Below are 13,743 nucleotides of genomic sequence, written 5' to 3' on the forward strand. Positions count from 1 at the left end.
TTATATGAGGAATATGCATGTTGCGGATTGTCCCATCTTTATGGGACACCCTGTATATTTATTGTACGCAATGAATTGTGTAAGAATTACTGTAATCTCTGAGATGACAGTCATAAGGACACTGGGATTGCTCGCAGATTTTTATTAATTATTAATTCTTTCTTCATATTCAGTGTACAAAACTATTTTTTTTTAATGAAAGGGATGTTAAATAATATTACGTTTCAAATTGACACAATTTTTAGGTTAAACAACACGTAAAATGATTAAATGAAGTTACAATCATAAGCTGGCAGTAATTGGGACATCTACCCTATTGTTTTTTTTAAACAAGGTCCAGATTGGTTGACTCAAATTTCAACGAACAATCGTTCGACAGGTAGGATTCATGGATTCGAACAGGCCACACGTTGATTCTGGGGAAAATCCAGTACTTCGAAAACTAGAATGCATTTGTGAAAACCTTCTGCACTTCCTCTACTTGTGAGCGGTAGTGTACGTACTATGATGAATACGTATCTATAGCGTCTTAACCCTCGAAAGGGGAATGTTTTTAATGGCTGTGCAGACAGCAATGGTTACGTCCATGTGGACCGCCATGAATTTTTTTTTATTGTTATTAAATATCGTATCTTAGAATATATTCCCTCGAAAAACGCTTGCCTGTTTGTCGAACCTAATACCAATCCAGTGCTAGCTTAGATCAGTTATCGTAAATTTACGAGTTAGAGAATTAATTGAGAAAATGATTGTACAATTTCCATTATTCGATGGACGAAGAGACGTTACAGTTCCACCATATTCGGCTGCAAGTTCGCTCACGTGGTTTCTATTGGCTACGAGTATGTTTGTCCTGGGCGAAATCGATCAATCCGTTTTAATGCACGGACACGGTGAGTCGAGCTGAATAATACATGAAGGAAATGCGCTCGATTAGCGCACCGCCTACGTTCGACTGACGGTTCAGAGTTGACGGAAGCTATCAGAGTGTTTTTTTCTCTTTCTTTCTTCTTCTTTTTTTTTTTCTTGTTTTCAACGGATGCACCGTAATGCACTCTAACTAGGCGATTAATCTTAGCGCTCGCTTGCTGCGCCTAAGAGCTGGGAAATCGTCGCGTTCCGACCGGCTGACATTCGGATGAATAATAACGGCGATAATGTTGTACGCGCGATGCGACATCGTTTATCGAGACGATTGCCGTCGGAACATTTCTACTAAATCGCGGTGAATCATCCATCGTTTACGTAACAGAAGATTTTCTGCCGTATTTTAAGACACTTCGATGGTCTAATGATGCAGAATTTTTTCCAGAGACATGGACTTGATTTTGCGAACCTTTTATTTGATCGAAATAATTTATATTAGTTCTAATGTAGTCTCTTATGCTGAACTTAGACCTCGAAAAATTATTAATAATTAGACTGCAGATCTTTATGCAATATTACAGTTTCTGAAGTAATTTATGAACACAAGAACAACTGTAGGAATTTTGTTCTTCTCTCAAGTATCTTATTGAGTTCAGAATAAAATGGAAAACTCATTGCGTCTGATGAAACTTTCGTCTTTTATTGTATTTTACTCATTCCCATAGGTTATAAATGCATAAAATCCGCAGTCTACTAATAATAGTGTTGGTAGATTGGGGTTTCGTAAAGAAGTGACAATAATAATTGAGATGTTTATGCCCCTCCATGGGAGTAGGCAGGGGGACTAAGAAAAAAAGTGACTTTTGCACTAGTCTAGAACCAGAAAAATCGATTTTACCCCCGTCCTCCTCCTAAAAGAAAAACATTCCTAGCATTTTTACTTCAATTAACCACCATCAGAAACCGTTTAAATGTTTGCTTCTTTGTCGCAAACGAATCATTACACATTGGTTTATTATAATATGTACGCATTTCAGTAATTTAATGTTTAGTTTCTCGTTTGCTGCGACAAAACCGAAAAATTCAAGCTCGGGGTAATTTGTAACAAATTGCTTGGGACAAAATGTAACACATTACTACTTACCCTGCTCTAAATGGTAATAAAGCAAACTTGCTATTTGCTGAAATATTAGTTACTTTTAGGATGAGAACATACAAGAAAAGAACAAGAAAAGGTTCTACTTCTAAAGAAGATATGAAAACTGCACTGACAGAAATATTCCTTGTATCTGCCAATGAATAATGATTGTTTAATCCATGTATATCAAATGCTTAATAATGATATTTTCATTAATATTTCTTGGAAATGTATATTTGTATTCATATTTGTGTTTAACTAAATAAAACAGACGTGTTACAATTTACCCCGGGCTGGGGCACATTGCTACAAAAGTTCAGATTTGCTTAAGATGAACATAGATGTCTAAGTATCAAAGATTTCGTCATATATTTACACTCAATGAATTGACCAAAGATGTGAGCAGTAAGTCACGCAAATTATTTTCTGATTGAGAAAAAGTTGTGAAAACTTTTTTTGTTACAATCTGCCCCTGTCTCTCCTACTCCTATACATCGTCTGTGCTCTGCATCTAGGGTCTAGATATACTTATAAAATTAAATATGCTTACCATCGGTGGTCGAGTCCGATAGGTTCCCGCCCACGCTGGTGGCCCCGCCGCTTTCTCGGTCGCTGGAACCCCGTACGCCACTGTCCGCGCTGCAACTTCCGCGATCGCCCGCCTGCCCTCCGGATGAACCAGCACCTGCCGCATTCCCGACGTTCCCAACAGTCACTACTCCTAGCTCTGTGCTGCCTAATGGCGGTTGAGAATTCATATGAGGGATGATACCACAGCCACCGCCGCCGCTGCTACTTCCGGCCCCCGGTGTCGCCGCACCGTTCACGCTGCCCCTCGGGAACGAGACCAAGGATTCCTGGTCGCTCAAACAGATACCACCTCCGCCCCTCTCCGCCAATTGACGCTGCAACTGTGAAAACAGAGATAGTTTCGTTTTTAATCGTGACACTCTAAATTCAATATACAGTAAATTATCGGATGTTTATGAAAAGAAAACATTTATAATTTAATTTACAAGAACTGGGAATAAACAGAAATTTGTTTACGGAAATTACTATTCTACTAACAAGGAAAGGCACAGAAGTGTCCCTCTCCGATTTTCATGAAACTTCGTATGTCCGTTAAGCAGTCAAAAATAAGGAATACGTATTTTTTTCGTCGGCTGAGACGCGGCTTTAAGGGGTGAAACAACCCCTCGAAGTTTCGACCTGAAAGTACTATCTCGAAAACCAGAGGAGATACATGAAAACTTCTAATGGATGAGGTTTGCGGTTTTTTATGTAGAATAATATGATGCTAATAAATTGTCCAAAATATAATTTGTTTATAAGAAAAAAGTTTCGGTGAGTTTCGAGCGGGTTGCAAAAAGACAACCCTCGAGCCATCAGTTTTAAACTCGTTACCTGGAGCCCGGTTTATGCACAGCCCTCGAGGAGAATTTCAGGCTCCCCCGGGGCGGGCACACCCTCCACGTTAATTGCACGAGCGCGCAAAGAGATGCTTCTTACCCGAGAGTGCTCGTACTAATGCCACTGTCGATCGATCGCCGATACTTTATGCACTCTATAGAACTAGCCAATGAACGCTGCTGTCCACAAAAGAGCTTTGTAACAGTATTCTTCTAGTGGTAGAAGTTTCTTTTGGTGAGACACACGATTTTCTTTTTTAATTTGGTTTTTATCCGAGAATTGCTCTGTTTTGTAATTATATTGTCGATAATGATGGTAAATTCACGATTTTCACTGGATCCTTTGATACACATTACGACGATACTTGGTCCAAACGATTACTTTGTATTACAATCACTTGGGTTAATTTGCCATTGAGTGGTTAAAGAAAAAGGTGCGACAATCTAATAAATAGATGTTTGTACAAACTCCCATGTTTATGGACTGCCTGAAGAAAATTTATTTTGTCAATTAAATGGAAATTTTGTTACACGGTACACCTTTTTTTCTCTTGTGTTTCGAGCAATTCAGTGTGAAATCCACAGTTCTCTAATAGAATTCTACGTTACGAAAAAAGAAAGGAGAATTTCCGAGTAGATTTAAAACAACATTATCAGCGTGCTCGGAACAGTATTTAATTCCAGGGGAAACTTAGTCGTGCACCAATTTCATCGCGAAACACTCGGAGAGACTGAACTTCGTCAGGTGTGCGAGGCTACCTTCGCTAAAAGCGGAGTCAACGCGTCCGGTAAATAATTCAGGAAGTTATGCATCCGCTGCTTCTGCACGCAACGAGTTTCTTTTTCCTTTCGTCGGTTGAACTTCTACCTCTTGTTTATACTCTGGGAAACACTTGAAACTGACAGCCACAGAGAGATTGAGTTCGGTAAGTTAGCACGCACTGCTAGGTACGAGGATGGTAACTGTTTTAATTTAAAGGTACCCTCAGGTAAACATTGTTGGAAAAGTCCATTTTCCTTTTTGTTGTGTATTTTTATCATACATTTTCATGCTAGTATACTGAAAAATGTAACAGTTAAGACTTCTATTCTCGCGGGATTACGACACTGTTGATGTCTATACTCAACATTTTCTCTAACTGTTTGTTTTATACTTTACAAAGTTTGTAAGATATTTCTCGAGAAAGAATTCTTCAGAAGAAACTACGGCTGTTACGAATATTAGGATAATTCGAATACTCGAATACTCTAATAACACTAGAATTCGATTTGATATTCGAATGATTCGAAGTGTTCGATGTATTCGAATAATTTGTTGGTATTATTATTCGAATAGTTTTACAATTATTATATCAATAAATTGTTCAAATATACAACAATGAATTATCCCCATAAGTAGAATAAGTTGAGTTGAATATTTAACTATTCAAATAATATCAATAGAATATTCGGATTATTCGAATACTTCGTATCATGCGAATTATTCGAATTCTTTGAATACTTTGTACTATTCGAATTCTTCGAATATGTTATTCAAAACGACTCGAATTATTCAAATGGTTAGAATATCCAATTACTTACAGTTCTATGAGAAACACTAGATTCGATTGGACAAACGGGTATGAGATGTATCTATCGTGGCTGTGAGAAAATGAGCCTTACCTCTTTTATAGTGGCGTGTGCGTGCGAAAGGGCGGCCTCTTTGTCGGCCAAACTGGCCGCGAGGCTGAGACTTCGATCGGCCTCGTCCCTGGCTGCCCTCAGAAGGCTCCAGCGTTCCCTTTCCCTCTCCCGTTCACGTTCCTCCGAAGGTATGCCGACTCCTTGTTGTTGAAGGCGTCCTAAGGTCGCCTCGTTCTCTCGCATCCGCTGTAATCAACGGTCAAAGAGACCCATATCCGGGCAGTAACTCCACCCAAAACCACCACCGTCAAACAATGCATGCACGCGTACAAAGTGTGCAAAGTCTAAGTACTACACTGCTTGCTCGAAACAAAGGAACCTCCGGAATGATTAACCGCGTTGACTGGCGGCAGTCCAGAAGAATCCTAGTTTTCCTTCTGTTTTTTTTTTTTTTTTTTTGGTTGAGGTGATGAAAATACTGTAAACTAAAATTCGACGTAATAATTATACTTTTGGGGCATTCTTTCCGCTGACAACCGATAAATGGTTCCGAATAAAGAATAAAAAGAATTTACGTGTCTTTCCTTTATTATACGAATGACGACTGTAATGAGAAAATGGAAGTGGAGCCGTTAGGAGACAGAAGTAAGAGGGGTGTACGAGGAATCATATTGTGTTAATATGATTCCTCGTTAACCACTTTGACCACAGACACAGCACGACAAAGGCGAATGGAGATTATACAAGTCTTTTCGGTTGGTTGCTTGACTTCTTGCATGTACGCGTCTTGCGGTTTCGGCCTGAGTTGGCTAAACCATGAGACATTTAAATCCCTCTATTGCTCGAAATCAAGATTTGCTTGTTAGTGGTCTGATTCTATAAGGACAAGTCACTGTTCTTTTGCACGGCTCAACCCTGTATACTGTCTCTTTTTAAACCTTTCGATATTATGGGCGACTAAAGTCCCCTCCACAAAGTAAGTTTCTACTGAATAATGAATACTTCCGTACTTCATATGGAAAAGTTCGGATTTCTGGGAATATGATGTTTTTCCATCTTTCTTTGTTAATAACTTTTTAATAATCAACAACCGACGGTTAAAACCTTTTGTAGGTTACACGGGAAGGTGACCTTGATAACATATGTCAAAGTCAGGATTATAGGATGTGGGTGCTTCTCGGAAGTTCACCCCTGTTTTTATTTTACTATGTAAAGACTATTTACAATTTAATATCTAAACATACAAAAGCATTATCAACTGTTGCATTGTGCCAAAGTATGCGTGTGCTTCATATAATATAATCCCGAAAAGGATAAATCTTGGTCCGTATAATACAATCGTATAGTGTGATACATTTCGTAGCAGACATGGTCGTATCGAAAGGGTTAAATCTAAAATCTCGAATGCGTGGGAAAAATGGATCTAGACGACCGGGGCCACAGTGATTGAATTCCCAGAGCATCCCCTATTTTTCGAGAACGATCGTTGCCGCTCGATCGGCCACAGGGAACCCGATACAGGTGCGACCCCGCCTGTTATTTACAGGTGTCATGTGCCTTCGCTTATTAGCCAACAGGATATCAGCTACGGAGAGAACTTAATCCACTTATCTTTCAACCCCCTCCTCCACTCAGGCGCAAGTTACTTCAAGCTAGGTATAACAGGTGTTGCAGCTGGTTTATCGGCTAAACTTTGGGACAACGCGATTACTTCCACTCCGGCGGATCGGTCAGGTGTTGCCCGTCGGCGGTGTCAACGTTTTCGGGGCTAAAAACTGTCGGGCGAGTCCGTCGATTGGCCCTCTACCCCTGCCTCTGTTTCAGACCGGTCTAAATGTTCTTTTTTGTTCGTTTCGATCAAGGAATCAACAAACTATGCAGAATGTATGGCACCAGTAAACATTGGACGGTGTCGAATTGAAATTTAATTTCCAATACTTTTTCTCTTCAAATTGACGTTCTCCTTGAATCAGTCAGATTAAATTCAATTGAAACAAAAAATTTCAATCTTAACCAGTACAGGTATTCCTCTTGGATTAGTACAGAAGGTTAAAAGAAATTCCAAACGTGTAAAAAAAAAATCGAAAAATGAAAGGAAACCAAAATGACGAGAATACCACTCCCATTTGTACTCTGTTCTTTATATTTGTCCAATCGAATAATTACTGCGTTACTCTGGGAAAATTGACAGAAGACGATCGATCCGCTACCGATGTTCGTTCACTTCTTCGGACGATACATCGATTTCCTCATTTTATTCACTTGTCTAACGTTTCATGTTTCACACAGAGTATCCTGCAGTATATCCGTGCAGGATGTTAGCGAAACATCAAACAGCGAGAGATCCACAGAAAGTTACACATTTGACGTTTACGATGTCAAACAACGGAAGAAGCCGGGAGAGATCGACGAGATTGCCTGCGTGTTTCGCGTTTCTGTTTGAACAGTAGAGAAAGGGTAAGGGGGTGGGGGTGGGAGGAGGAGGCTACGGATGTTAAGCCGACCGGATAAAAAATCATAGAGAGGAAGGTGGTTCTTTTCTCTGCGGAACACACGGTGACGGGCGTCGACGTTCGCCCCGATGATGAAGTGGATTACGCGCGATGCGACAAGACGGAAGAGTATAAAAGCAAAAAGGGGGAAATTGACGGGCTCTGTGCGATGAGAAATTGCCGTAAGAACCGGAGGGGTTAGGGACGCGGTGTGTTCTTTCATGTCCCATTACGGAGAAGTACGGGAAACTTTCTATACAGTTGTAGGATCCATCTGGATAACGGGTCTACGCGTCCACCGCCATTTTGGTCAGCCGTCGTGATGCGTGCTGTCAAAATGGCCACTGCTAGCCTCGATTGTATCGAATTTCTTACAATTTTTAGGCAATACACAAATACAATAACGAAAGAAAAAAAGAATCGACTACGAGTTTTTATTGTTAAAAATAGAACGAAGGTGAACAGTTTCATTATAAAGGTGCGTATCCATTTGTTGGAATCAATGGGAACTACTTTGAATTATATTATTTGGAAATAGATAATTTGTGAATGAAAGTAATAGTTTACATGTACCAAAAAAAAATCGAGATTTGTTCCAAGCGGAATCATTGTGTGAACACCTTCTAAAAGATGCAAAAGTTAAGATGCAATCCGTTTCAGAGTAATCGCTGGATACATCTAAACTATTCAGTATTAAATCCTGAAACCAATTCTGGTTCAACCAAATCAAAAGGAGTTCGATTTAACTCCATTAATGTTCTAATATAAAATCATTAGAAAAAAACATACCTACACATCGAATTGTGTAACCTCTTCCTTTTCGACGTCGGTCAAAAAAGGACTGAAATTGTTCTACATAAATTTCGACGCGACTTATTAAGCCTTGTGCGTGTTCACCGACATTCGTGGCCTGTTTTAAAGAACATTCTCGTCCTTTCGCGTAAGACACCCGAGTATTTACGACCGCTAATATAGAACATAATATTACAGGATATTAAAGTCCGCTGTCCTCCTTTCGGGAGATGCTGCATGATGCATCGTCCCGTTCTTACGAGAATTATTCCGGGTCTCTAAGTAAACTCCGTATTTTTTACCGGGGCGCCATTACTACCGCTTTAAGGCTTCCTCGCAAGAAACATTAAAGGCTGTCTTTTGAAGAACACGGCATTAGAGATCTCTTTTGTTGAGAGCTGAGCTCTACTTTCCGCGCTGTCGCGACAGGTAACCGTGGTAAAATATGTACGTTTTAATTTTCCCCAGTAAATATTTTAAGCTGCTTTCCGTAATCCCCCCATTTACACTTAATACCGGCAGTACTACCCCACCGAGTTGGTATTAGAATTAATTTAACAACGGCCGTTATGACAAATTTTGTCGAAAAGAAACTATTATTACCATATTATGTATTGTTTTAAATCCTACAACTTTTATTCGTAACCTTTTCGCGTGTTCATTGAAATAACGATGATATTTTAGGTAGACAGAGTTCGTGGGACACCTTGTATATCAATTCTCATCATTTTGAAGCAAAGATTTAAGAATCTAGGCGTTAAAGGGTTAAACAGCGATAGTAAAGTCACTCCGTATGTCAGGACCAGATTATGTACACGTTGTAAATATTTATGATCGATACGTATTCCGATTAATTCATAAACGAACGCAGCTTAGGGGCACATCGATGATCCATGAATATTGAATACAGCGAGGTTCGTTTCGCTCGAGCCCGAGATCGGCGGCACGTTGTTCATTTGGCGAAATTGAAATGACCGACAGTGCGTGGAGTGCGGGCGCAACGCGATAACGGTGTGTCCGGGGGAAAATGAGAAATTCCGCCAAGTTTAATGAAAGTATTTAACAGGGAAAATTGCTGTCTCGTGTACCTACCGCGGGCCGGTGTCCCCGGCCACCGCAAACGGTGGTGGAATTGAAATGCGTCTCGCGGGAAGGGATGTTCGTTAAGCAAATTTTTTCGCAGTGCGGTTCCTACAGTTATTTTTTCCTTAATATTACAGGATCTCGTTGTGAATGAAAAAAAAAAATGGAGACATTCGGGAAATGATTTAAAAGCAACGATATTGTCATTTTAACCATTTCGTTCCCACTGTAGCCATGTAGTATTACGGTTACATGTAATTATGATTCACGAAATGAAATTATTAGTATCCATGGGCGTAGCCAAGTGGCACTTGCCCCCTCTCTCTGGACGGAAGAGTGGCTTTTGCCCTACCATACAAGAAAAAAATTGGATTCTGCCCTTCTCCCTCCTCCCTTCCCGTAGTTAAAAAATTTTTGCATAATATTTTATATTGCAGTGTAATTTGAGACACGACCACTGTACTAATATTTTATTTGGTAATTTACAATATCTAGCTATATGGCAACACTGGGCATGAAGGATTAATGGGTTTGGTAGCAGGACTAGTGTCAAGAAGTTCTTCAAAAAGAAAGCATCAATTAAAGCGAATGATTATACCCAATCAATAATTATTATCAAGCTACCCATGCAATGTTCCCCCGTTAATCTTATACGAAAGAAAGACCGACTCACCTGTTCGTAATTCCTGATGAAGTCGCGAAGTTCCGTCTCCTTGTCCTCCAGAGTGCCATAGAGCGCCTTCATTTGATTAAGCAGATCGAACTTTTCGGCTTTGAGCCTCTTCCAGTGTTGCAGCTCCATCTCGAGGGCGACGAATCGCGTTTCCTCCTCCAACGCCGCATCCTCCGAGCCGACCTCGCCACGGGCTGCTCCGCTGAGCAACAATCGTCTGAGTCTCGCCACTTCCGCCACCAATCGTTCGTTCTCCAATCGGAGCCGCCTGGTGCTGGCCAATTCCACGGATCCGTTGCTACCGCCGCTGCCGTGGATGTTGGACAGTCTGGATGCTACCAGTGGATCGCCGATACCTATTCCATACGTATTTGTTTTGTTAACCCTTTTAGTGCCGGAGGCCGATATATCGGCTCTTGCTGCACTGGCGAGAAATGCCAGAGCCGATATATCGGCCCGCGACTTATAGCGCTTTACTATTCGCATTGCGGGAGAACTCTATCTCAAAACAAATTTATAATACGTTATAAATGGTCTAATTTCATTACGAGAGAATTAAAAAAAATAAAAAATTAAAAAATTTTGAATCATGTAAATATTGTTTCTTGTTTGGTTTTTATGACCATTTTCCCAAACCCTAGTAAAACCGTGAAATTCGTGCCGGTTATTCTCGCATAGGCACCTCTTTTTCGCCTGGCACTAAAAGGGTTAATATCAACAGGCTACGAGGATAATGTGATATGTAGACTGCAGATTTTATGTAAAAGGTTTTCCAATAAGAAATATATGATTTTGAAATGAAATCGCAACCATGTTTAAAATGTTATAACTGACACTAGTTGTCATTTGTCTTTAGTATATTCTGACAATTAACGCTCTGACGATAAACGCATATCTTTTTCGATCGATCGGTAAATATGGCGAACTTTTGAAAATTTATAAATCAACTAATTTCTTTAATGTCGTATCGTAATGAAAGTTACAAAAGATCTGAGGAAATGTATTGTTATAACATTTCAATCACCGTTGTAAGAGTATATTGGCAAGTAATTTTGACTTGCTTGGTAGTTCTAGTGTCAAGGGAAGAAAGAAATTCCTACTTTGGTTATTCTCTTCGTGAATAACCTCCTAAAATATGATTTTGCATAAAAATCCGCAGTCCAGTAATATGAAATTCAAGTGAATAAGGGTGAAGGTAGACCAACGAGCAAACTTGGCTTCCGCTATGGGAAAAAGTGAGACAGGCGAAGGGTCTGCTACAATTTAGTTTTGGGAGTTACTGAAATCTATGCCATCTTAACATTCGGTTTAACATTTATTTCAGTACTTGAAATAAATTTACGAAGTGGTAGGAGATTTTCCGTCTACGTCACTTTTTCCCCTAGCGGAAGCTGAGCTTTGCCCGCGAGGGTACATCGTTTCCCCGCCGACCACATCGTTTTCAATAATGCACCGAATCCCGTGTCTCCCGCCAGCGACTCCGCATTGAAGAAACCCCGTGCATTCATCTTCAGAGGATCCGTAGGCCTCCGTTTAATTCCCGGGAATCGTAGGAACGACGAACGAGTACTCTCGTTTGTTGGAACAATCGTGGACCGTGTAAAAGTGCACCGTGAGGGAGTAAGGGGATGGAGGAGGGTGGATGAAGTTGAAAGGGAAGGCCTTCCATAATTAAATGCCGGGTTACCCACCAAGAGAATTAGCCGGGGACGAGGGTCGGCTGCCCGGGGCTGGTCCAGGTGGTTCATTGTCCTCGTCGGCACGGACCTCGCCGTCCACCAGATCCTTGTCGATGTCCTTCTCGTGATCGTTTAGCTCCTTGCTGGACCGCAGTGAGTCACGATTCGTCGATATTCGTAATCGTTCGACGCTGGACCGATCGGTACCGCCACGATGAAGGAAACCTCGGTTGTTAGATCCTCGATCGGGGCTGGCGCTGCCCGATCGTGAATCGACGCTACCGCCGGAACCACCGCCCAGCCGTGTCTTTTCCAGTGCCGGGGCGTAAGGACGTCGTGGTTTCTCGCTTGGGCTTCGAGTCGGGGAACCGCTGCGTTTTTCTGGAGTCAGAAAGTGTTCTGTTCTTAGGGCAAAATTTCGGATGATTTATTAATGTTTCAGCACAGACGAGGTATAGGAGTAGACATTTCATCCAATGTATTTTTGCGGCCCACTTTTCTTGGGTTACGTAGAAATTATAAACGTTTACAACTAACAAACGAAGCATTTGTCGCAATTTCGTTACTCTTATTTTGTCTCCAAGAACCACCCTTTAAATTTTTTCCCACTGGTGGTCGAACACCTTATATACATATATTGTTAGTGACACCCTTCTGAGTAATTCTCAAGAAATTTTAGTCGTTGCTGATTTTTTATTAAAATGTTTAGTATCGTACTGTAGTAGCGTTGAGAAGTAAAATGATCGATGACCTTGACATACGTTGTCAATGTCACCCTATAGAGTGTCCGCAAAAAAATTTATTAACATTTGACCACAAAAATGCCCAAAAAGTGCTATTTTTTATCTTGTGTATCTTTCATTAAAAGTACACATTGTGCTATATTCGTGGAAACGCGACAAAGGAAGATCACGTGCGCTTGAAAACGTAACGAAATCTCTCTTTCTCCCCCCATTGCGCTGGTCACAGAAGAATCTCGACGACAAAGGGCCACGTGGACAGCTGGCGCACGGGGGTTACGGCCTCCGGGGTTCCGTTCCGCGATTCGTAGGAGGAAAATGGTGAATCATGGCCAGTCGTAAAAGTGGCAGCCAAGTAAACTGCAAGATAGTGGGGATTCAACACTGTGTTTCCGGACAATCGAGATAAACTTTTAACCGTGAGCTATGCATGAACTCCGGTGTTTGAATTATACCCGCGAAACTTCTCGCGGAAAGATTTACGTACGGCAACGGGCCCGAAACGTGACTTAAACAAAAGAACATTTATGGGAAAAGTTGGAAACGCGGTATCGTAACCGCGAATACTTTCACGCCTGGGCTCTAGCATCTTTTCCCGTTGTTGTATTAGAGTCGTCGATCAAAATGGAACTTGCTCTTCGAAGATGTTATAGTAGTCCCGGACAGACTTCATGTATCAATCAAATATTTAAGGTGGTTCGTGCGAAATTCGAAAGACTAGATAATTAAATAAAATTCATACAGATTGTTTCTTGGACCGAAATACACACAGAAAAAAATTTTGAGACTCGGTCGCCGATCAAGTAAATAAGAAAAAGTTTTTCAAAAATTAAGTTTTCGACATAGCTCTTATGGGGCTTTGGGTACTTGAGAAATTTTATGATATAAATACGTATGTGAATAAATTGGAGTATGGTATGTAAAAGGTTGGCCTAATCGACATATGGCATCAATGAAAAATAGAACTCGAGAATTCTTTCTAATCTAACAGTAATATTACATGGGTACTGACTCAGAGTTCGCGAGGCCGTGAATGTTTTACAGCCGTCGTATGGTTAACATTCGAATACATACCAATAGGACTACCCCGTCGGTCGATGGGGCTGGTTCTCTCCTTCCTTTCAACTGGACTGGTCCTCTTCTCGATAGGGCTGGACGACTTGTCGCTGGCCGAACTCCTCTTCTCTATCGGGCTACTGCCAGTGCTGAGTCTCTTCCCATCCTCCTGCGATTGCTGTTGCTGAACC

General features: G+C 41.0%; 1 protein-coding gene across 1 annotated transcript in view; it reads right to left on the reverse strand.

Annotated features, from left to right (window-relative positions):
• The window catches only part of LOC107193979 (liprin-beta-1), a 117,866-nt gene that overhangs the window by 17,115 nt on the left and 87,008 nt on the right, over window positions 1-13,743 (reverse strand). The window contains 6 exon segments of the mRNA XM_015583527.1: window positions 2,556-2,916; window positions 5,077-5,283; window positions 10,078-10,433; window positions 11,769-12,137; window positions 13,571-13,737; window positions 13,739-13,743. The exon segment at window positions 13,739-13,743 is cut by the window's right edge and continues 222 nt beyond it. Coding sequence (XP_015439013.1) covers window positions 2,556-2,916; window positions 5,077-5,283; window positions 10,078-10,433; window positions 11,769-12,137; window positions 13,571-13,737; window positions 13,739-13,743 — 1,465 coding nt within the window.

Source organism: Dufourea novaeangliae, unplaced genomic scaffold, assembly GCF_001272555.1.
Source record: "Dufourea novaeangliae isolate 0120121106 unplaced genomic scaffold, ASM127255v1 scaffold21, whole genome shotgun sequence".
In the NCBI taxonomy this organism is placed as follows: Eukaryota; Metazoa; Arthropoda; class Insecta; order Hymenoptera; family Halictidae; genus Dufourea; species Dufourea novaeangliae.